At 42.1% G+C, this 25378-nt stretch overlaps 1 protein-coding gene across 5 annotated transcripts in view; it reads right to left on the bottom strand.

The window, feature by feature from the left end:
* PPP6R2 (protein phosphatase 6 regulatory subunit 2) overlaps nt 1-25378 on the bottom strand; it is a 111942-nt gene that overhangs the window by 22376 nt on the left and 64188 nt on the right. For all 5 annotated transcript variants that reach the window (XM_076363757.1, XM_076363760.1, XM_076363758.1 and 2 more), the window contains 11 exons: nt 18042-18107; nt 16549-16661; nt 11746-11859; nt 10376-10502; nt 9724-9876; nt 8787-8990; nt 8059-8123; nt 4314-4429; nt 2579-2664; nt 2171-2251; nt 96-193 (listed from right to left, as the gene is read on the bottom strand). In XM_076363757.1, the coding sequence (XP_076219872.1) occupies nt 96-193; nt 2171-2251; nt 2579-2664; nt 4314-4429; nt 8059-8123; nt 8787-8990; nt 9724-9876; nt 10376-10502; nt 11746-11859; nt 16549-16661; nt 18042-18107 (1223 nt within the window). The remainder of the gene's footprint in view (nt 1-95; nt 194-2170; nt 2252-2578; nt 2665-4313; nt 4430-8058; nt 8124-8786; nt 8991-9723; nt 9877-10375; nt 10503-11745; nt 11860-16548; nt 16662-18041; nt 18108-25378) is intronic.

Raw genomic sequence — 25378 nt, 5'->3', positions numbered from 1 at the left:
AGTGAGGTTCATTTTAAAACCTGAACCAGAAGAAAGAGTAGATGTAAAGAGGCTTAAATGCTGAATATAAGCCTCTTGAAGTTTTATAAACTTACTTGATATTATCATCCTGGTCTGCAAACTCCTCATCGTTAAAGCCAAACTGATCCACAAAGTTAGCTGTCATCTGCTGGATCTGGTACTCAGAGAAGGCCTGAGCAATGGAACCCAAAAAGAGCTATCATTAAGGTGTCCAAAAGATATTCAATTCAGCTGGCTGAAAACACATATTCTAAAAAAACATTAAAAGCATAGAAAACTGACAAATTTTGAGAAATCATCTACTCCAACCCCCTTTCTCGAAGCAGGATCTCAAATAGACTGTTCTCAAACAGACTTCTGCAAGTCCTGGACAGATGCTTCTCTGATCCACTCTTAACTTCTTCCAAAGAGAATTATGAAATTTTCCTAGGAAACCATTTGTTGGCCTCATTATTCTATTAGAACGTTGTATTGGGGTTTTTTTCATTTGTTTGTTTTCCCCTGATCCAATACGAAATTTACCTTGCTGCAACTTAAACCCACCACGGACATCAAGAAGGTACTTTTCACTTCCTCTAAATCCCTCTTCCTTGTAGGAGGAGGCGTATGTCTGCACATAATCTTGTCTTCTCTTGACCAAGTGGACCAAATCCTTTCAACTTGTCTTCCTATGTCATGTTCTACACCTCTGATCATTCTCATTACTATCCTCTAGCTTACTTTTTGCTAATACAAACCACTTTTGAAGTTCACTGCCTCCAACTGGACATTCACCAAGGAGAATGGGAAAATCACTCCATATGTCTCTGAGACAACACTCCCACCTATCATACGTTTGGTTTCCCACAGCAGCTTGGGTCTTCTATTTTTCATCTTGCACCTCAGGATAATTGCCCAGATATGCTTTTGGTCACATTCTTGCCTACTCATCCATGCCTCATTCTCTATTTATGAAAAGGATTGCTTCTGCCTCCAAATAGAATCTCACACTTGCTCTTATGCATTGCATTTTTTTTCCCCCAATCATTTCTCCTATTTGGAGGATAATTCTGGATACTGGTAGGTAGCCCACTCCAGCTACAGCTAAGTAATTCAAACATGCATCTCTGCAGCTGCACTTTGTCGTGACTCCACTGCAGGTGATATGAAGTACCCATGTTCCTGCCTGAGGAGTTCTGCAGGCTCCTGTCAGTATTTCTGTTGACATGTGTCACAATAAAAGACAACAATTTTTTTTTTTTTTTTTTTTTTTTAACAAAGGCAATGCATTTTCCCTTTTTTAATGCACTTTCTAAGTATCAGCTGAGGAAAAGGCATGTATTTGTAATGACAGAGTAGTCAGTTAGAGTATTTGGACAAAAGAATAACTATAAGCTATTTTCAGCTCATTCTTACCCTTAACTAGATTTCAGATTGAGATTGTCTTTTTACTCCCCATAGGTAGTTTCCTACTAAACAGGTTGAAACTCGTACGTTATGCTAATGCTTTTTATGTTCTTAGCATCAAAAAAGGTTGGAAGAACTTGTCTAAATATTTGATCCTGAAAAGCAGCTTCCATAGATTTGATGGAGCTTTAGCAGACTACCTCGGATTTTGAGGATCCCAAGATCTTTGCTAAATGCAAGTGAACCCTTAATTACCTCCATTTCTTCCTAAGTCAAGGCTTTTTACTGCTAGTGTTTACTGCTCTTTATTGCTAACGTTTTAGTATGGCTCTTTCAGTTTTTAATAGAAGTCTGCGTAGCCCAAGGGGAAGCAGAACCCCTCTATCAGCTCCAATTCTCCTGCAGGTAGGTGATGCACAGTACCTTGTTGGCTGGGAAACACAGCAACTCACTGCAGCTGGTCTACAACGTCAGGACCACCCAGCCCCCCAGTGCGGAGAGAACCAGGAAAAGAGAAAGAAATATGCAGTGCCTTACAGAAATGTGAGGCACATCATGTATCTGGGACTTGCATGCAGTCTGAGCTAAATTTATTCCCAATTGGAGTCTAGACCATGTAAGTAACTATACTGGAAAAAACACAAGAGAGATGAACACACTGACTAAGAGCAAAATTTAGGAAGCTCCTCTACACTAGGATGGATTAAGGCAAATCAGGGAAGCAAGCTTTCCAGGAATAGTGGAGAGCACATTGTCAACTCACCTGTTGGAGAGAAAGTTCATTGGGAAAAGCACTCTCTATGTCTTCATCCTCACTGGAAGAGTGCAGGTGGTGAGTGCTCACCTGAAAAAAGTACAAAAAATAAGCTAAGAGAGCTCAAATACTTTTGTACCACACATACAATCAAAGACCAAACTCCTCAGAAGGCAGAAGCTGTCCCAATGAATAACACAGAAACATGGACTAGAGTTTACCAACATGTATCAGAGCTGCTGCTGCTTGAAGAACTATTATGGAATATGTTTTCCACAAACACTCTGCCCTTGTAAGCCTACTTCATAAAAACAAGCAAAAGAAGAAAAAACCCCAGCAATAGCACTTTTTTTTAGTTAAAGAAAGTCCAGAAGACAGCAGGCCTATCTGAAATATACACAATATCACTGTTCTCACCAAATCCACTGTATTCCTCCTGTTTGTTTCCGTCAGCGTCTCTTCTACAAAACTCTCCCATCTCCCTCTACAATCTTCGGGTAGCTCTGTAATAAAAAAGTCACCATAAAGATTACCACAACTCAGTGAGAAGGGATCAAAGCCAGTCATTTAGCCCCACTGGTTACCTGGAAGTTTTTGAGCAGACACGTACACCTGCACGTGAGCTAAGTAATGCATGTATTATGTAAGTGCTCTGCAAAGTGAATTACATTTTACTCCTGACTTTCTAAAAATGGTAAATTCTGCAGAGAAAGGAACATCTTTCATTAGGCCAACCAGTAAGATATTACTGGTCTTAACAATCTTAACTCGCTTGTGGAATTACAGTGGGCTAAAGATACAAAACTTCTACTACAACTTTCTGAAAACCAGCATACATGTGACTTAAGTTTTACTTTTTTCTTCCTTTTCTTTCATGGTGATTGTGGTGGGTTGACCCCAGCCAGCAACTAAGCACCCACCCAGCTGCTTGCTCCCTCCACCCCACAGCAAGATGGGGGAGAGAATTGGAAGACCAAAAGCAAGAAAAACTCATGGGTTGAGATAAAGAAAGTTTAGTAAGTGGAGAAAAGAGGAAAAAAAACCCAAACCAAGTGATGCAAAGGCACTCACTCACCACCTCCCACCACCAGCAGACTGATGCTTAGCCAGTCTCTGAGCAGGAGCTACCTTGGAAAGACTGTCCCCCCAGTTCCTACTGCTGAGTACATGCCATAGAATATCCCTTCAGTCAATCCAGGTTAGCTGCCCAGCTGTGTCCCCTCCCAGCCTCTCGTCCACCCCCGTCTGCCCCCCGGGATGGGGACAGAGTGGGTAAAAGAGAAAGCCTTGGCACTGCACAAGCACTGCTCAGCAATAGCTAAAACAGTGGTGTGTTACCAACACCGTTTTAGTCACAAATCCAAAACACAGCACGGCACAGCTGCTATGAATAACATTATCTTCATCCCAGCCAGACCCAGTACAGTAAAACAACGGAGAGAAATAACCGTGACTTGTGAAACTTTCAGCCTTTACTAAAATATTTCAATTTCACGTAGATATGACAACACACCAAGTTACTACATTACCATTTGATATGTTTGTTAGATGCCAAAAATGGAAACTCAAGTCATATTTGTGCTCGCTGTTTCCCTTAATAGATGCAGATGGAAAATATTACTTCCTCTCACACAAAAACGTCAGATAGAACTAGTTCTCAAAATAAAGTCCGACGAAGGCATGACGGACAAAGCCTGGCAATGTGGATATCTCCAACAAAGCGGAGATGTGGGGCCTCTGTGATCATTTACCCTGGTGTCTCCCTTCCTCTCGGACAGGTTTAAGAATAAGGAAGTATAGAAGCACCATTCATAAACACCACCCTAGAATGCTGTAAATAGGCACTATAAACGTACACATAAGTCCAGATGAAAAGAAGCATTCTTTAGCACAAAAAGGATACCTTCAGCCTCCAGCTGCAAAAACAAAGTTCCAACAATTTCAATGTAATTGTATGAAAACAAAGAGCAACCAACTTTGGTCTAGACATTTTTTTAAGTTATGGGAAATTGTGATATTTAACTGGAAATTCTTTTCATTAGAAAAGGGATGAAATACATGCAATAAAAGTCTTTCCAAAAGGCCTGCAAGGGTAATTTAATCAAGGGGGGGGGGGGGGGGAGAGGAAAGGAATGGAGAAAGGAGCATGTACCTTTAATGAACTCACTAATTTGAGTCTGCATGGGGCCCTTCTCCATATTCTGTACTACAGCATTGGCTATCCGGGTGAGGTGGCCCATATTGCCTCGCCTCATTCCACCTTCTGCCCTGAAAAGAGAAAACAGCCAGTAGCAATATAACCAGGCACCAAGAATCACAGGGTCACAGTCATAACCACTTTCATAACCTAGACATGCTAAGAGTTCCCTGCCCTTGCAATAGTCTGACAAACGTACACGTTACTCCAAGCAGGGTTAGGATAGAAGATGCAGCAGAGAATCAGCAGGAATACTCTCTGCTCATGCAGGCAGGGCACAGGACGAGTTTACCAGAATAAATGAACCTTTCTGCATTTTTTCATGTAGTGAGAGGGAAGAGATCACTCATCCAGTTTGAATGCACTAGATAAAATTTAAGCCAGTTGCAAAGAGTAAGCTAACCGGGTACATCAAAAGACCGGTGCAGAACTAAATAATCTGGTTATAATTTCCACTAAAGAAAACTCACAGCAATAAGAATTTACATCACTGCTACTGAAAAAGCTTTAGAGTTTTACTTGCAATTGAAGTATTTAGCAGATTAATTCAAGAGAACAAAAGACACTAATCTACAACCATTAGATTTTCCCCTTACAAAAAAAAAAAAAAAAAAGAAGCCAACACTAAGTCCAAGCAGTCTCTAAGTCACTTTTCTTTGAATCTTCATTGGTTCTCCTTCACTGGATAGCAAAGAAGCAATCTAAAAATCAGAGGATGAAGAGCCTGAAATAATTCTGCTTTCCACAGTATCCAAAGGAGGACTGATGAGATTTGGGAAGAAAAATGTAAACCCTAGGGGCAGACTCCTGGTAAGAAATTTCACAGTGCCGTGTTTAGAAACAGCATTTCTGCCTTTAAACTGGCAGGTGCTGAAAAGAAGCCCAAACAAAGCTCTTACACACAATGCTATTATTCATTGTAACATTATGCACATTAAAGTATCCCAAATCCTAAAGTCAAATTCAGAAATTATTATTTCTTGATGTAGCACAAGAAGCATGCAAGGTTGACTCAAGCCACCACAAATCAAATTGGTGGGTCAGAATCAAAGTAAATGAAAATAAACCCCTTACAAACAGGATGACAAGAAGTTTCCACCTCATGTTACTAAGTCTCCAGCTGTAAAACAAAGGTTCCTTTCCGAGATGCTAACAGAGCCAACGCATAATGAAGACGTTCACTTTTCCTTGGGAGAGAGGAAGACACTAAATACATCAGAGTTCATTTTGAGCTGGTATGCAGTGCTCATGTAAATTCCTCTCTACCCTTGCTGGGGGGATTGGTGTGCAGCGGTCTAAGCCGACAGGTCGAATACAGCAAAGTCATCAGACGGCATCAGCTCTCCTGATCACATGCAGTTACAGCTACATTTTTAAGCTTTTTTTATGACACCCACACCCCTTGAAAAGTGTAATCATCACCTCCTGAATCTCTAAAAAGGGTAAGTTTATACTGAAATTATCTCAGGCTTTCCCATAATGTTGGAGCTGAACATATGCAGGTGAGGAGACTAGATGGTTTGGGAAAAAATCCGCCTTACCCCTCCACATGTTCCCATACCAAAAAACAGAGTACAAAGCCAATACAAACTGTAGTTGTACAAATGTCCTATACGAACAGCAGCACTCTAACTCTAACCCCAAATTCAGGGTTTAGAACTATTCAAATAAAATGAACTCCTGGAAATGAGTTCCCAATGCTAAGCTACAGCCTTTTGCACACAGGCTCGTGGCAATTTCTTTCGCACCCCAAACCAACGAGAGAGCAAATAGCCCCAGCCCAGATCCACGGCACTGCTGAGCGCCTCGGCCGCACCAGTCCTGCTGCAAGCCCAGAGCCACCCCCCGGCACCACCGTTCTCGGGTCGGAGCCCGTCTGCGCCAGGGCAGCTGGAAACATGGGGTACCCACGTACCCACAGGACCACACAGGCACACCAAGAGGCGGCTTACAGCAGCACTTCATCAGGGCCCTGCAAGAGAGCGCGCAAGAGCTCTGGAGGACAAAACCCGTGGGTAGATAGGGCGACGGGACACAGCCCTGACACGACCAGCAGCACTGTCCTATTGCTCTCTATAAAAATGTATGGTTTTCAGCAAACTTGCAAAGCTCAGCTTTCTCAAAAATTTAAAGGGTACGGTGATAAAAGCAGAGTACAGCAATGTTGTATCTGTCTTCTCTGGTTGTATACTCTGGGAGGACCAATACAACATTTTTTCTGACTTCACCAGTCCTTAACACACGGCTGGAATGCAGGCAGCAAACATGCAAAATTAACTTTTATTTCAACACTTTCAAATACTTTTTAATCAACCATGCCACAACTGGTGGTTATTACATTTACATGAATGGAAGGCAAAGATGTGCTACAGTAAACTGATGTTTCCTATAAACTCACATTGCTGACCAGACTTATTTTAAATTCTAATTACCTAGGCAGATCAAATGGACTGCAGTAAAAGAATTATGTGGGTCACCTAGAAGTTCAATTCTAGTAGTTACGAAGTCCTTTATCAAGAACATACGGAGTAACTAAAACTAAGAGAAACCAAGGAGAAATTCCATGTTCCAACAGGAAAACATATTACCACTATTCTTGCTGATGATTTAAGAAATAATTCCCAAGCTCTCCATTTGGAATCTCTGACCCCGGGGCTCCTAGTGCTTGACTCCATCTCCTCACTGAGTGCATACAGTAATCTTCACATAAACTCAAACTTCTTAAAGCACAGCATCTGAGATACCTCTCTGTTAACTTAGTATTTTTTTCTTGTCATTAAAATTCTTTCCAATGTGTTGACTGGAACTGTTTGGCATGAAATATGTATGAGCTCTAGTTCCTATCTAATTTAATTAGGAAAACTCTTAAGCAGAAACCACAGATATTTCTGTTACCTACAAAACTGTGCACAAGGATAGTTGTGCAATGAAACTATCAGCAAAATTTGTTATCAACAGCCCAAGGGGTTGCAAGAGGGAAAAAACCCAAAAAAACCCCAACAAAACCAAACCAAAACAAACAAAAAAATCAAACCAAAACCCAACCCACCAATTATGGCCTGACACTAAGCCTAAAATAATTACAGTGGGACTACAAAGCACTTTGAAGCCATAACGAGCTCAAAATAGTGAGGGAGGACCAAAACATTTAGGTGGACAAAGAAACAGAAGCCTAGATAATATTTTCACTTTAATATGTTTTAGGGTTTTTTAATTATTTAGTTCTTATAATCATTGCAATCAGCATGAACTCCAAGTGCTTTATAAAGTTAGAATATTAAATGTGGGGCAAATCTGGGCCAAAAATGCTTGCCCACCTCACTTCCCATACAGTTGCTCACTCTAGGGAGAATATAATTATGCATTAAAAAAAAAAAGAAAAAGTAAAAAGTTAATAGTCTATGTAATTAATATGCTATGTAATTTCCTGAGAAAGCAAGAAAGAACCATATTGTGTATTTGGGTTGAGATGTTATAAGCATTTAAAAAAAAAAAAAATCATGCTTTCAAATTATATGCCTACTTGGTGAATTTGCTTTTTAACATGCAAATAATCCTAATTCCAAATCACAACTGAAATCCAAATCATTTTAGACACCATTAAATTGGAAATTATCCAAATAATTGAAAGAATATTTCAAGGCAATATTCTAAATCTGCAGCCCTAGAACAAGGGCCTTCTGAACCCGAAATCCCTTACTGTATTTTGTCATTGGCTTCCCAGGCATCCAGTATCCTTTGCACTAGGCAGCATTTCTGGAACAGCTAGAGAAAAAAAAAAAAAAAAAAAGAGAGATAGGAAGAACATTTCAAAAGTTTGCCAAAGTAAGACTCATGCCTTAGGAAGTCTGTACTGAACTATAGTTACTTTTGTTCATTCCTTCACTCCTACTGAACAAGAACTTAAAGTTCAGCACTTATCTTCCCCAAGAGCTCAAGTTTCTTCTTTCTCATTTTTTTTTTCCTCAGAGGATCCAGGGAAAACAGTTATACCTATAAACTTCTTCAGCCTGCTTTTGGGTTTCACATGAGCAGCAATGAAGAACATTACTGTCATTTTGCAAACACAACAAAAAATTTTCATCATTAGGGCCACAATGCAGAAGCTAAAATGTAGTTAGCTAGTTGTAGTTGGGGTTTTTTTTTGTCCAAAGTTTATATGCATCTTCACTAGAAAAATTAAATAAAAATGGATTCACAAGCCCATTAAAATGAGATGGGTGGTATGTTTATTTTGTAATTGGATGCTAAAAACAGATGTACAAAAGTAAATACACTTCCACCCAGAACTGACAGAATCAAGCTGTATCTAGACACTTTTAAATAAACTCCATGCTCTTGAACAGTTCGTCATACCATTTTCTTGTTAACGCATATTCTGGCTGAATCAATCAGTCTAAAACTCTCAGGTGACACGACCAGACTTACATGCGTAACCATGATATTCTCGGTATTGTTTTCTGGAGTCTCTAAGCTCTCTGTGGCCACATTTCCATTCAGCACCTCTTCTTTGCTTTCTAGGTCATTAGTAGTAGTTTTTCCCTCTTGCACAGAGTGTGAGAGAATAGCTGCTATGGACAATTCCACTTGGAAATGCAAAAAGTTATTCCATGTGTATTTAAAAAATAAGTCCTGGAAAAAAAAGAGAAATAAAAGAATTCATTCTAGATACACCTTCCCATTCTTAACAATCGAATGATTTAGAACACTGCCCAACTAGTTGTTTAATCAGCAGTTCTGCTAAAACAATGTTACTTATATGCCTCAGTATCCACTTATAGTTGAACGGGCTCTCTTTGCTCTGCTGTAACGTATACTTTCCTATAAACCGAGCACACTGGAAATACTCTCGTACACAGCCAGGGCTCACAGCGCAGACATACTAAAAATAAATGTTATCTGTTCTATGGCAGAACTGATCATAAGAAAAATATTAAGAAAATAATTTCTAAGTATAAAAATAATTTTCTGAAAGACTGTTCTGGTTATACTGGCAGTTTTCAGAACATGTCCCTGTTCACAGCTAGACAAAAAGATCAGCTCTCAGTATTATGAGAGCTGATATAACCAACATACCCAAGCTTTCTCAATAACCAGACTATTTTGCACACACACTACTAAACTACTGTAACAATAAATTTGAAGCATGAGGTTCAGTTCAAAATACTAAGCAACTGTATTTGTATTACAAAAGTTATTCTGAAGATGGATGTTCCTCCTTTCAGCAGATTAGAAAAATAATTACACACCGGCACACGTGGAACAAACTACCTTGCACTGAACAGATGAAAGGGAGAGCAAAAATGTTCCCAGTTTAAAGTTACTTCCCCCCTCCCCATCCACAGTGTCACACTATATTACTCACAAGTAGTAAGTTCATGGTACTGAGTCTGCATAGTTCCTGATTAATACTGGGAGTGTTTGTGTGAAGCAGAGCAGCTATTAGACGAGATCCATGAAGACGAGCATTCCCCAGTGGCTCCTCCAAGACACCAATTGTAGTTAGGATTGCTGTTTTCTATCAGAGAAACAGATAATGAGTACCTCAACAAAGATCGGCATTTCCTTGGGCGTATATGCACAATGATTTGACTAAACATAACTAGTTCATTTCATAAATATTCTCTGCAGGTAAATGTAAACCAACTTCCCACACAGAGGACAATGTCGTGTGACCACTGAGGGACTTGTACTTCCAAAACTGAAGATTAAAATCCAAATATCCACTAGCTAAAAGTTCCTTTCTCTTCACCCCCTCACCATCTTTACACAAGCCACCAGTCCCAACACATCTCTACTTCTTGGTTTTACTCGAATACAATGGCTTTCAAAATTCCTACTGCTTAGTCCCGAAGCACCTGAATTTTAAACTTTAAGCATGAATTTTTCTTCAAAAGACATTTGCCTGTTCCAGCATATGGCGCTTTCAGAAAAGATCCAGGAAGCTTGTGTATAAGGAAAGGGAAACCCTGAAATGCAGGAGCCATTTGCTCTTGAGAAAGGCTGAGATGCTTTACCTTGGGAGGGCTGAGCAGCAGCTGGTGGAAATCCTTTAGCCTTGGTTCAATCCCATGCAAGATGCTGCTATTGACAGTGTAAGACCTTTCAAATCCCTGAGTGTACGAGTCCATCAGTCCTTCCACTCTGTAAAGAAGAAAAGCACAACAGTTAAGATTTGACAAAATCTTAAAATGGTCTCCAGTCATGCTGTCCACGTTGGTAATTTTCTCTTGAAATATAACTATTAATGTGAAAAATAATAATTTCCAGCTACTGAATATATTTACATAACTACACTATATTAATAAATCATTTACAAGATGATATTCACATAATCAAAACTGTGAATGAGGTGAGTGGGAAGACAGACAATAAGCCGTCTGCGGAGCTGACAAAGACAAATTACTGAAGCGCTTCCTGGTTTTTGAAACTTCCCGAACATTTGAAAAGTAAATTACATCAGCAAGAGTTAACTATAAACATTTGTTAAAAACTGTAAACCTTCCACAAGTGTTCAAAAAGAAGTACATAATACTAACTGATGAAAACCTTGAGCAGGCATGTGGCTGTGCTTATAATCGTACCTCTTTACTGGCAAGCACTGAATCACCACAACTATTACCAGCCCCTTCCAACAGCAGAGTCTCACATAAGAATACAAGAAATACTTTCATTTCAGTAACAAAATGTAATTCCAGCGAGGCCGGAATGGGCTAGATAGGAACCCCTAAGCCTCTAACTCATAACTTTTCAGAGATCCTGGGCACAAGACACAGTAGAATTAGTATCTCAACTTTTCAGTTTTAACTCTGCACATGACTTTCTGACTAGCAACTTGTTTGCCCAGTGCCATCTTCTGTCCTTCTCTCCAGTACCTCTTCCTAATCTTCCATTATCTCCTTCACCCTTCCTTATTTTCTCCTTTTTTAGAAATTGAGATTTTCAATGTCTCACTTCCTCCCCAGAACGCCTTTTGCCTTTTCTCCTCTATCTCCATAAAAAGAAATAAAAGGGGGATATAATTTTAAAAAACAAAACTAAAACTATACAGCCATAAATAGATATATACATCATCACACAGATTATGCATGATGTACCATTTCCTCCCCCACTCTGCAAACGTTTTGCCGGAAGATCTCTGCTATTACAGGCAAGACTTTGCTATACACGCGCAAGAGAACTAGAAGAGCCCAGAGAAGGGCCCAGTGGCCAACTGGTACAACTGCCATGAGGTACAGCTACTGCACCAAAAAACCCAAACAGCCTTTCTTGTACTCATTTCTAGACAGCACTTCACACTAGGCCAAAAAAATTACTTTTTTGCTTAAGTAAAACTAGACTGGAGTTCCTAAAATTGTTCTTGCTAGGGAAGAAAGTGCTAACTTACCCAGAGCGCCTTGTTTCCAGCAACGTTAGAAGAACTTGTGTTCCATTCACTATGCAATTTTCAGTCTGTTCTCCATCAAACATGTTCTTCAGGAGTTGCTCCACACATTCCTGCCTGTTGATCAACACACACATTAGCGGTATAAGAATTAGAAACATTTGGCAGTTGCTTTAATCACAAAAAAATCCACTTCTAGGTTTTCTGGAAAAAAAAGGCTGCAATTTTTTTTTTTTTTTTTTCTTTTTGAGAAAGAATAAAGACATTCCTCTCTAAAGTCTCATATGACAAGAATGGTTCTACACCAGGTTTCTGAACTTGCTTACTAAGGTCACTAAGGAAAGACCTGGTTATAACACCTAGACTCCAAACCAAATTGTCATTCTCCTTTATCAACAAGATATACCTCTTCATTATAAACTGGAGAAAAACCGAAGTGTTAACTCAGTCAATTTAATTTATTAAAGACAATATGTAGCTATTAGCTGATAGTCTAAAATTATCCATCAGAATCGCAGAAGAAAGACAACAAGCAGTGGAAGGTGACCCTTATCATTTGCCACTGGCAGAAGATGATCCAGGACCTAGAAACAGAGGCCAACAAATGCTAACTGTAAATAATACGCACACTTTTAGTAGTCTTGGCTATCATCCCCTTGAAATATTTTAACCAATTCACCATCTCTTTAAGCCCTTAAACCAGGATAATACTGACAGATTTGGGGCCAGGTGGAGGGATCACCAAGTAAAGTGTTGAAGACTGCTGGAGTCAGAATGAATGACGACTATGGTCCTTTCTAGCATTAAAAATTATTTTGACACTCAAAACATGGTCTTAGAATTGAAGAATAATTAGCACAAAGGTAAGAGCCCACTTTTCTCTCTACTATTTGCCATGCTAAATGAATAATAGATATGGAACCTCGTATAGGAATACGAGGTTCAAGCTGGCGCTGTTACTCATCTACAGCTACTTGACTGCAGCAGTGCCGGCTTCCACCTCTGTATTCAGATTCTCTCCCCATGCTAATTCTGCGGATGTTAATGACAGTTCTCCAAAATCCAGTACTCAGCAAGTGCCTTTCTTGACTTGCTAAGTCACATGTCCAGCTAAAAACAGTATTTCTCAAGTTCACAGTCTAATTTTTACTATTTTCTAACATTTGAAAAAAATCTCATTTACATTTGTATAAATAAAATATGAGATAAAAATGTGAAATACATGAATAATGAATGAGATAGAATTATTTTAATAAGTATCATCTAAATACACTCCATCAGCACAAGCACAAGAGGCAGAGTCAGGAAAAAGAAGTAACAGATTACCGTGATTAACTGAATTCACTTTTATTGCATACAGCCAGCCGTTATTGAAAATCTAGATTTGATGTTTATTCTGTAACCCTGATCACGGCTTTCTCTTGCTGTACTAGCTGATCATTAATTCATAATTCATAGATAAAAAAAGTTATCCAAAGATCAAAAAAGGTTACCAGCAATGCCTGGAAAAATTGGCCAAGGAAAGTAATGAGATATGTGACCTTCAGCAAAAAGGTAAGTTGTGCAAAAAATCATTTTCGTTCAAAATATTTTTTCTTCTAAACAGTGAAGTGGTATAATGACTTTTACAAATGCTTTTTCAAAGTGAAAAAACATTTTTTTCTCTTATGGAAGCTACAGGTAAAGCTTGAAAACATGCAAAGTGCATATACAGAGAACACCAGGGACGTGAGGGTGAATGGGAGGGAGAGAGAAGGGAGAGGGGGAAGAAGCTGAAGACCGTCTGAGTAAAGTATGAGCGAAACTTCAGATTCCAGCTTTGTATAATTCCCTGTATGATCAAGGAAACTTGCTTAAATTCTACCACTGGTGTCACAGAGGCTCTTGCGAAAGACCACGGGCAGTGATCTTCTGCCCCACACACAGCAGGGCTCCACATCCCTCTCCGAAACTACTGAGAAAGTCTAAAACTACCGAGAAAGTCTAAAACTACTGAAACAGCCTAAAAGTACCGTGTTCTCCACAGCCCACCACACCTCTCACCACAGTGAACCATGACCCTCGTTAAAGGTCCTGGGCTTTCCAGGTGAAATGACCAAGCCGGAGGCTCATCTCCAACCTCTAAAGGGCTCAAAACTGATACAGACTTGATGAGATGCTGAAGGCTCCACAACCAGGGATGCCATCTGCACGGAAAATCCAACATCATGCTATCTGGTAAGAAAATATTATGGTAGGGCATGGGACAAAAGGCCAGATCTGCCTTATTTCTGCAGGCGCAGTAAAGGAAATGAAGCACTTAAGAAAGAGCATTTCCTTGCAGGGGCAGAGTTACAGGTCAAGCCCACGGAAGATCCTGAGCACACCTGCGGTGACCACCGCTTTTCAGAGCTCGTGTGCAGCACGATTGACGTCCCGTTTTCACCTACACACATCGGCTCCTGTCCCAACAGGTCCCCCTCATATTCGTGTATGAACTGACAGCTCAGAATCAGGAGAAAATAACAGCAATGTCACAGAAATTAAGAAAGCTCTGGATCAACAAAAACATGTAAAAGAGGAATTTTAAGCCCTAGTCATAGATGCTATATTATTCATTGCAAGTCTCTTGTTTCATCCCTTTTCTGTCAAAATGGCGCCTTTAGGCCTAAAAGAGCCTTTTTTTTATTTTAATCTCACATTGAATCTCCAGTAAATGTTTTCAGGTTTGAAGCAAATATAGGAAGCAGTAAACATGCTAACATGAGCAATTTAAAACTACATTATGAAGAGCAAAGAAACAATGCCAAGGGAATAGACTAAACTTGAAAAATCAACATTTTCTGGTACACAACTCATACTTAACATTATTTGGGAAATAACTCCTAATAAAAATACTCTTTGAAAGTGCAAGTTTCTCATCAATATATTCCCTCAGTAATATTAGAGAAGTTAGCTCTGGATTTAAAAAACAAAAAAAATCCTTTAAATGAAAAAAATTCTTCCAAGTTTCACTGCAAGTTGTCTGGACCTACAACCGCAGGTTCTGAAAAGAAGTGCTGAGCACCGCTAGCTGGGATCACAAACATCCTTACATCCTTTTTTCAAGAGAACACCTTCTAGCAAATGTAACTTAAAAAACCTGAAATACTACAAATGCTTCTTTTGCCAGCTATACACTATTGCCATTTTATCACTAGGTTACATCTTTAGAATAACCCAACGCACCCCCCAAACAGTTTCCAAATGATGGAATTCACTAGATTCCCCTCCCCACAATTATTTTAGTGACAGACTGCCTTCAAGTAAGTTATACAAGATTGTCTGCAAACATGACAAAACACTTAGGAACCAAAACAGCTTTTCTACTTTTCCAGCCAAACTACCAGGGCTAATAAAAGACAACAATATCTCTATTTACAAATCTTGTCTGCAATGTTTATCAATCAGAAGGTGGAAAATTATTAAACCAATTATGTGTCTGCATTGTGACAGGTCATCGATATATAAGGAAGAAATTTTTTACAGTGAGGGTGGTGAAGCACTGGCACAGGTTGCCCAGAGAGGTGGTGGATGCCCCATCCCTGGAAACATTCCAGGTCAGGTTGGACGGGGCTCTGAGCAGCCTGATCTAGTCGAAGATGTCCCTGCCCATGGCAGGGGCGTTGGACTAGATGACCTTTAGAGGTCCCTTCCAACCCAAACTATTCTATGATTCTATCTCTAGTTAAAGCACTGCACAATGTTTCTGAGACATGATGAGAGCTCATGATGGTTGCAGGTGACAGGGCTTTGAGGAAAAAGTAGCAGCTGACACTACCTCTAATGTATTAATGGATCCACAGGGATGGTAGAAAGAGAGAGGAGATCTGAATCGTCACTGTCTAGCCCTAACACCACAAATAAATGGAATTACTTTCTGAATGATGAGGGAGGGCTAGGGAGGCATTTAAAGTGTGCAGGCTTACTTCTTTCAGGGTTCAACCCAATTTGGAGAATAAAAACAGGAAGATTAATGATTCAGTCTAAGTAACAGCCAGGCAGACAATCTTTGGTGAGATGTATCAGGCAGTATCTCAGCATCACCTTATCTCTGTGGAAGTGCATGCAACCCAAGGTTCACATTAAGTTAAGAAATTTACAACTGATATTTGACTCAGGAGCCAAAAATAGCATGCCAGAGGACACTCAGATGTGTAAGGAGACCTCAGCAAAGGTTGGAAGGTAAGCTGATAATGCCCCGTACAAAGTGCATGGTGACATATGAGCTACTATGGTGAGAGAAGTCCTTCTGTTGTCACAGCATTTTCTTCCCCATTTTGAAGAACGGCAACTTGATGATCTGAAATCCATCTATATGGTGCAACATGTTTATCAGCAGGGAAAAAGAGCCACTGATTGGCCAAGTATGACTGAAGCCCTGCACCTAAGTCACACTTGGCACCAAGGAACACCGTCAACACGGGAATTTTAAGATTTGTCTTTGTGGGATCTCCCTCAACTATTGCCACTGCAGTTCACCTTTCTCCGAATTCACTATGAGCGTTTTAACACATTTGCGAGTATTGCCTTGTCTTGAATTAGGCTGTGAGCTTTGGGGATCATTAACCCCAATTCTCCTGCCTGCAGACAGAGCTACAAAACCCAGAAAGCTCGACAGAGGCGGTTAAGTGATGCTACAATTTAAAAGCAATATTAAATGGTTGGCACAAATGTCAAGACTTAAGCAAAGGTTTGACATGCACAGTTTGTGTCCCTGGAGAGCTATCAGTAAGTGACAATGTAAGTAGCAATTAGTTTAGCAACAGTCCTCTGACAAGTACTTACGATTCCAGTGCTGTGAGAAGTGGATCAGGCTCAGGTATATCCTGGAGTTGATTGCTCTGGTCTCTGCTCAATCTTATGATATCACACAGGGTCTGGGAAGCATTTGATTGCCTCTGTAAACAACGACATAGAGCACATTTCAGTGCTAACGTCTCAACTTGGCTCATTCTGGCTGTCAGAGAAAATTTAACATAGCTGGGAATGCAAGAAACTGAATAAATCAATTTTTCAGAACAACTGCTACCATGCTCTAGATTATTCATCTGTTAAATATAACATTGATGTGAATTATTAGAAGCATTAACAGATCTTATAATCAAAGAGGAGGTCTTCCTAAACTTAACAATTAAATGCAGTTAAAGATTTCAGAAAGTGAGGATTCTTTTTTTATCTTTCTGACCAAGTGTGTTAACTTGCAAATTTCAAATACAAGTATTTCATTCTTACTTCTCACTACTCAGGAGGTTTCCTGCGTAAAGAAAAATAAATGACTTGATAAAACCCTTTACAATTTAATTACTATGTATTAAAAGGCTTTAAAGTCGTATTTTGCTAAATTAATCGTCTCATTCTGGCTATCAGTCAAAGACTGTCTGTAGCTACTGTATGTTTAAGATCTTATGTTGTAATTTAGCATTCACCCGTAAGATAGCACTGCTGAAGGCATACAAATCAGCATGTTATTTCCCGTTTTTTTTCTCTCAGAAGGGGCAATTTTTGCTGTGATGAGATGAGGGGATCATATTGTCGGCATTAACACTATACCAAAAGAATCCTGCGCCATCCAGTTCGCTTTGCTGCTGGCACTCGCAGGAATCTGTTAACAAATGCCCCCATCCCCGTCTAAGTCAACGCAGGCCAGCTAGAGATCAACACGCTTCTTGTGGTTTTCTGCTCAGCATCAGGGATAGCAGTCAACACTCAAATGTGAAATGATAGTGTAGGAAACTGAAATCCAGACCTGGAGCTCCTGGCTCCGACGTTTTGTGAAAATTATTGAAAGAACAAAAAAGGGGAAGGGGGGGAAAAAAAAAAGAGAGCACTCATAAAATTTAATACTCAGCACGTCTTTCTCATGGGCTTAGAGAATTGCATCCTGTAGATTTTATAACTGAATACCTTACTTAGGGTCTAAAAAGAATTGAAAGTTACAGTGAACTGGTTAATTTTAAAAGTTTTTCAACAGCTTGTTTCAAATAACAGGTTCCTACTTGAAACCAAGTAAGTTACCACTGACTGTAGATATTGAAAGGAACTGATACAGCAGCAGAAGGAACTAAGAAATTGGTAGTAAAGTAAGTCAAAACCAGATCAAAAATATGACAAAACATTTTGGTATTGAGCTTGGCAACCAAAGGACAGGGATGTCCATCCATACAGATTATCTCCTTCCATAAGTCACCTGGGCATTATTGAAGAGACAGAGAGAGATTCTTCTGGACCTTACAGGACCCACTACCCAAAAAGACAAAACTTAGTCTTGTCATACTCACGTCCTCATCCTGGCTTGAATGGATTAGTTCCACAAGTCTCTGAATAATCTTTGCTTCATTAAGCCACTGGAGGGAAAGGAAGGGGAAAAGAAAATCCTTGTTTGATATCACAGAATTCAAAACAAGAGGATCTTCACAAAGCTTTGTGTAACACAGGCTTTTCAAGAAGGGAAAGCCCTTTCCTTCTATTTCATAATCAAAGCCACAGGCAATATACCGACCCCCCTAGGCACAGATAAAGTGCATCAGTATGTACACCCTGCCCACAGAACTAAAAACCTAAATACCTTTGGAAAGCACGGGATAGATCAGTCACAAACACTATCTCATCTGAAGCAGCATCAGCATAATTATCAACATGTTTTCCTCCTACCATTTCCTCTTAGAGTCTTACCACTGTTTACACTAAATAATTACTCAGACTTTGAGATGACATAGCAATGCTGCTGTTATACCTCATCTCCTTGCTCTATGCCAGCTCCAGACTACTTCCTTTTCCTAATGCAAGCTATCACTTTACCTCCCTTTCCTGACCGCACGCAAACCAAGTACGCCATCTGCAAATGATACCTTCCAGTTTCTCCCTTCCCAGCTTCATCTGCAAGCTCAACGTCTCATTTCCACCCATCCATTTTCACTCAAATTTCCATGGTCTTCATTCCAGGCAAACTGCTAGATGTCTAACATTAATCAAACTAATCAGTCAGATCAAACTAATGCATTCTCAGTTGCTTTTGAAATAACTGACCAAACATTAATTGAAAGGAAAAAGACTTTGGAGATTTCTGCAATGATATGATCTTCCATCATTCTTCAGATGAGTCATGGCGAAAATGAACAGTCCCCTGCCTTCCACTTCTTTATAAGAAGGCTCTATGCGTTATCTTCTCCCCTTGAACACTCATTTTTGTTACCTATTCACATGACTTCAACTACAATCATTACATTGACTCTTTACCAGCTTTGCTCTAATAACCTTCCTACAGATCTCGTCCTGTCCTCTACGATTCCACGTTGAGTATGATGTATGTCTGACTTAAAACAAAAATTCCAGATCACCATTTTTAGTGACTTTGCCCATGAATAACACTGCTGTTTTCCTACTAAGTCTGAAATGTCTGACTTTGTCTCCTTTCTGGTGTCCCTTATTATTGCAAAAATACTAATGTTGTCCAAAAATCTACCCAGCATACAGCTACAAAACCAAGTATGTCATTCAAGACCACGTTTTCAGATCTGGTTTCTGTGATTTCTTCTTCCCAACATCCAGTTTACCCCAAAGTTCAAAAAACTGGGTTCCTAAGACATTTTTCCTCACCAGTCTCTCTACCAACCCATCTCTTCAGATTCTTCCACTGGTTTCTAGTTTCTCAGCATCAAAATTAAACTCCTGAACCTTCTTCTCAAGACCATCACAGTAGAGTTGATCCCTGCTCTGGTTTAATACATCAGTCTTGCCATCTTCATTCCACTAACAAAGCAACCATTCCCTCTCTGTTCATTTAGTCTACAAGCGTATTTTCTCATCTCCCTGTGCTTGGATACGACTACTGAAATCCTTCTTTCAAATCCTAAGACTCAGTCTTCTGATGACAGCTCAGGTAGCTGTCAACTGGCAATTTACCAAAACAGCTTCATCAAGATTAATGAAATTCTCCTCATTGATACCTTCTAAAAAACAGTTGCTCAAATCTATCAATTATGCCTACTGGCAGTCTCTGTAACAATAAAATTACCCACCTCTCCTCTCCCTTTCTCTGTGCTACACTTGCACGTTTCATTTTGCACCATCAGTTACACGCCCCGTGTTTGCACAGCACCATGACTACGAGCCCACACTTTGGCTGCCATCTCTCGGTATCCCCACAGTATTAACACATTGCACAACTTCAACAAAAAAAACCTTATATCAATTTTTACCTGCAAGTTTTCTTTCTTCAAATAATAAGCTCCATAGATATGGTACAGTGGGTATTTCAGCCTGTTTGTCACTTCATGCAGAACCTACCTGCCAATCTGTGTCAGCAGAGGAATTTTTACCTATCGAAGTTCCATCTACCCTTACGACTTCCGCAGCCCAGAAGACGACTTATTAACACTCCTGCGTTAAATGTATTTTCTGTCCCTTGCAGAACACACCAAGTTAAATCCCAGCCCTCCATTGTAGTTTCAACTTTATTTTGTATCAACATCCTCCCGCAAGCCCCCCATCGGTTGAGCCTATGGGCCTTATTAATTAAAAATGGGAGTTGTTATACAGTAAACAAGAATAAAAAGGTTTTCTCTTTTTGCCTGGACTACCATAATAATGGGCTCTGGGGGGAGTTGGATGGCCACAGAGAGAAGTACTGAAGGGAGAGAAGCATGATCATTCATATGAACAAAGGACTACTGTTCCTGGGCACTGAGTGACACAGAAAATGAAATTCAAAAGAAAAAAAGAAACAACTGAAATAATTTGTTAAGATCAGAAGAACAATACCAAAATTTGGTGAATTAAGAAGCACCTAGTAAACCTGCAAGAAATTAATTCCTCTGTCTTGAGGCTGTTGTTGAAGAGATGGACTTTGACATTCACAAGAATAGGAATACTCTGTAATTGACTCCTCAAACGAAAGCTCTGACACTTGCAGGGCTTACCTACCTGGACTGAAGTACAACAGCGTTACCCTCACCGCCTCCCTTAAAGAGAGTCACACCTGAAACACAAACCCTTCTGACCACATGCAACTCAGCAGCGCGTTTACTCTCACTGATAATGACACACTTGTAAGGAATTCACGGACAGAAAACTTGCACATATGTGCAACTTGAATTATTCTACAGGAGAAGGAAGACTGCAAGACGCAGAGCCAGCAAGCAGGAGGCGGTTGATGTAGCAGTTGTTTGTTGTCTGCAAACAAACCAGACTCCTGTTTGCCGCCTCCTGATTAGGGAGCGCTGGGCTTGGGCCCAACTGCTGCTGGGGAGCACCTGTATCACTGTGCTCAGGCACCATAGAACAAGTGGGACATGGCAAACTGGTTGTGCTGGTTTTGGCTGGGATAGAGTTAATTTTCTTCACAGTAGCTAGTATGGGGCTATGGTTCGGATTTGTGCTGGAAACACTGCTGATAACACAGGGATGGTTTAGTTACTGCTGAGCAGTGCTGACACAGGGTCAAGGCCTTGTCTGCTCCTCACCCCACCCCACCAGCCAGCAGGCTGGGGGGGCACAAGAAGTTGGGAGGGGACACAGCCAGGACAGCTGACCCCACCTGACCAAAGGGATATCCCACACCATATGGCGTCATGCTCAGCATATAAAGCTGGGGGAAGGAGGAGAAAGGGGGGAACGTTTGGAGTGATGGCGTTTGTCTTCCCAAGTCACCGTTAGGCGTGATGGAGCCCTGCTGTCCTGGAGATGGCTGAACACCTGCCTGCCCATGGGAAGCAGTGAATGAATTCCTTGTTTTGCTTTGCTTGCGTGCGCAGCGTTTGCTTTACCTATTAAACTGTCTTTATCTCAACCCACGAGTTTTCTCACTTTTACTCTTCCGATTCTCTTCCCCATCCCACTGGGGGGGAGTGAGTGAGCGGCTGCGTGGGGCTTAGTTGACAGCTGGGGTTAAACCACAACACTGGTCCAGGCAAACTGGGACTTGGCAGTTAATGAGGCAGTGGGCGCTGAAGGGGATGTGGAGGTGCTGCTCGAGGCTGCATGGGACTGCAAGAACAATGCAACCTCAGTGGTGACATGCAAGAGGGCACTGACCCCACTGTCCCCACCACCAGCTAGGTGGTGGAACATGAGAAAAGCTCTTTCATAGAATCATGGAACGGTTTGGGTTGGAAGGGACCTCTAAAGGTCATCTAGTCCAACCCCCCTGCCGTGGGCAGGGACATCTTCAACTACATCAGGTTGCTCAGAGCCCCGTCCAACCTGACCTGGAATGTTTCCAGGGATGGGGCATCCACCACCTCTCTGGGCAACCTGGGCCAGTGCTTCACCACCCTCAGCGTCAAAAATTTCTTCCTTATCTCTAGTCTAAATCTACCCCCCCTTTAGTTTAAAGCCATTCCCCCTTGTCCTGTCACAACAGGCCCTGCTAAAAGGTTTGCCGCCATCTTTTTTATAAGCCCCCTTTAAGTACTGACAGGCCGCAATAAGGTCTCCCCGAAGCCTTCTCTGCTCCAGGCTGAACAACCCCAACTCTCTCAGCCTTTCTTCATAGCAGAGGCGTTCCACCCTCCTGATCATTTTCGTGGCCCTCTTCTGGACCTGCTTCAACAGGTCCGTGTCTTTCTTATGCTGAGGGCTCCAGAGCTGGATGCAGTACTGCAGGTGGGGTTTCACCAGAGCAGAGGGGCAGAATCCCCTCCCTCGTCCTGCTGGCCACGCTGCTTTGGATGCAGCCCAGGATACGATTGGCCTTCTGGGCTGCGAGTGCACATTGCCGGCTCATGTCCAGCTTTTCATCCACCAGTACCCCCAAGTCCTTCTCGGCAGGGCTGCTCTCAATCCCTTCATCCCCCAGCCTGGATTGATACCAGGGGTTGCCCCGACCCAGGCGCAGGACCCTGCACTTGGCCTTGTTAAACCTCATGAGGTTCACACGGGCTCACTTCTCCAGCTTGTCCAGGTCCCTCTGGATGGCATCCCGTCCCTCTGGCGTGTCAACCACACCGCTCAGCTTGGTGTCATCTGCAAACTTGCTGAGGGTGCACTCGATCCCACTGTCTCTGTCATTGATGAAGATATTAAACAGTACCGGTCCCAATACGGACCCCTGCGGGACGCCACTCATCACCAGTCTCCATCTGGACATTGAGCCGTTGACCACTACCCTCTGGATGCGACCATCTAACCAATTCCTCACCCAATCCATCACCACCAGATGTGCACTTACAGAATAGGCATAATGGCTTGGCAGTAACAGGCGAGGAGGAACAGGTTTCCTCAAGGGAGTCATCAGAGCCACCTGAGCCTGAAACTCACACCAACGAAAGAGGAGGTGGCAGATGAGCGTAGCTGGAGACTCCCTTCTGCAGGGAACGAAGAACCCACTCACCAGCCAGATTTTCTGTTTCGACAAGCATGCTGTTTGCCCGCAGCTCTGACTCCCCCAGTGTGTGGGGAGACTGCCAAGGCTCATCCAGCCCTTGGTCGACCACTCCTTCCTCCTGATGCCATGTGTGCACCAATACCACTGCCAAGGGACACCTCAGGTGTATCACAAGTAACTTCAGGGCCCTGCTAGGGTGAAGCCCTGGAGAAGTCCCCTGTGCTGCCCATCACACCCTTTGCCAGGTTCAACTCTGGCTGAGCTTTGGCTTTCCTAACAACATCCCTGCCTGCTCAGGCAGCCTCTCACTGCCGCTCCTGGATGCTCCATCCCCACTCCACCATCTCAGCACTGTCTGTGTATGCGTGAGCTCAGGCAGGAGTGACCTGCTCACCCACGTAGACCTTCTCCCATGCCTGCTTGACTTTCTGCACATGGGGATGGACCATTTTGCTTAAGTACTCTTATCTTTCTCTGCGATGACTTCCCTCCCACGTAACCTGCTACTAGGCTCAAGGACCAGGTTGGTCTAACAGCAGACGTTACCAGTAAAAAAAAAAAAAAAAAAAAAAAAAGAGTCGATACTGGTGACCAGTACTGCTAAGTGTTTTCATTAATGACTTGGAAAATGGGAAAAAACACACTTATAGCAAGTTTGTGAACAATACCATGTTGTGGGGCAGCAGCTGATATGCAGGAGGGGAGGAACCTAGACATGCTGGACAAATGGCCTGGGAAGAACCTCAGAGTTCAAAAAAGGCAAAATGCGAAGTCCTGCATGGGGGATGGAATAATCCCACGCAGCAGGACGGGGTGGGAGTCAACCAGCCAGGAACGGCTTGCGTAAAAGGCCGAGAGGGTCCTTAGTGGTCCTATTACACCAGGAGGCAGTGTTGTGCCCCTGCAGCAAAGGCGGCTGTCCTGGTTTCGGCAGGGATAGAGTTAATTTCCTTCCTAGTAGCTGGTACAGTGCTGTGGTTTGGATTTAGGACCAGAACAATGTTGATAACACACCCATGTTTTAGTTGTTGCTAGGTAGTGCCTACACTAGTCAAGGACTTTTCAGCTTCCCATGCTCTACCGACTGAGAAGGCTGGAAGTGCACAAGAAGCTGGGAGGGGGCACAGCCAGGACAGCTGACCCCAACTGGCCAAAGGGACATTCCACACCATGGGACGTCATGCTCAGTACATCAACTGGGGAAAGCTGGCCGGGGGGGCCGCTGCTCGGGGACTGGCTGGGCATCGGTTGGCGGGTGGTGAGCAATTGCACTGTGCATCACTTGCTTTGTGTATTATTATTATTATTATTATTTCAATTATTAAACTGTTTTTATCTCAACCCAGGAGTTTTTCTCACTTCTACTCTTCCAATTCTCCCCCCCATCCCAACCGGAGGGGGAGTGAGCGAGCGGCTGTGTGGTGCTCAGTTGCCGACTGAGGTTAAACCACAACAAAGGCCCAACCACATCCCAGGCCATGACGGCCCGAGGGCAGCCAGCAGCACGACAGCAGGGATTGCTCCCCTCTGCTCAGCACCAGTGAGACCCATCAAGATACTGGGGCCAGGCTGGGGCTCACCAGTGCAGGACAGACATTGCAATAGTGCAGCAGGTCCCGTGGAGGCCACTGAGACTGTCAGGGCTGGAGCACATGAGGCCAGAGGAGAGGCTGAGTGGGGTTTGCTCAGCCTGGAGAGGAGAAGGTGAAGGGGAGACCCTATTGTGGTCTGCGACTGCTTACTGGGGTGGAGAGAGACAATGGAGCCAGGATGCTCTCGGAGGTGCCGTGATGGGATGAGAGGCACAAGATGCAACAAGGGAAATTCCAACTGGATATTAGGAGAAAAAAATCTCCACTTGAGGATGATCAAACACTGGAAGAGGGCCCAGGCAGATCTCCACTCCTGGACACATTGAACACTCATCTGGATAAGGCCTTGAGCAATCTACTTCGATGGGCCCTGCTCTGCGAAGGCAATTGGACCTTCTCGGGGGCCTTCCAACCTGCACTACGCTATGAATCAATCTTTGAGGTCTTGCAGAGTCACTGTTTAAGAAAGTCTGTTATATTAGGACTTCAACAAAACTTTGTTTTCTAAAACCTGCTGAAAATATACCTAATAACAGAGTGACTTTGGCTTGGATATTCCTAATCAGCCACAGTAAAAGAAAGTTCATGCCTTATTATTTAAGATGGTAGTTAAACAAGGGACTCTGCAACAATCAACAGACCAAGTTGTCTGATCTTTCAAGGATCACAACATCAATAGTCACTTCACTGAAGTATTCAC

This window comes from Aptenodytes patagonicus, unplaced genomic scaffold (genome assembly GCF_965638725.1).
Source record: "Aptenodytes patagonicus unplaced genomic scaffold, bAptPat1.pri.cur scaffold_86, whole genome shotgun sequence".
NCBI lineage: Eukaryota > Metazoa > Chordata > Aves > Sphenisciformes > Spheniscidae > Aptenodytes > Aptenodytes patagonicus.
The sequence above is the reverse complement of the archived record's forward strand: the minus strand, read 5'-3'. Positions and strand labels throughout refer to the sequence as shown.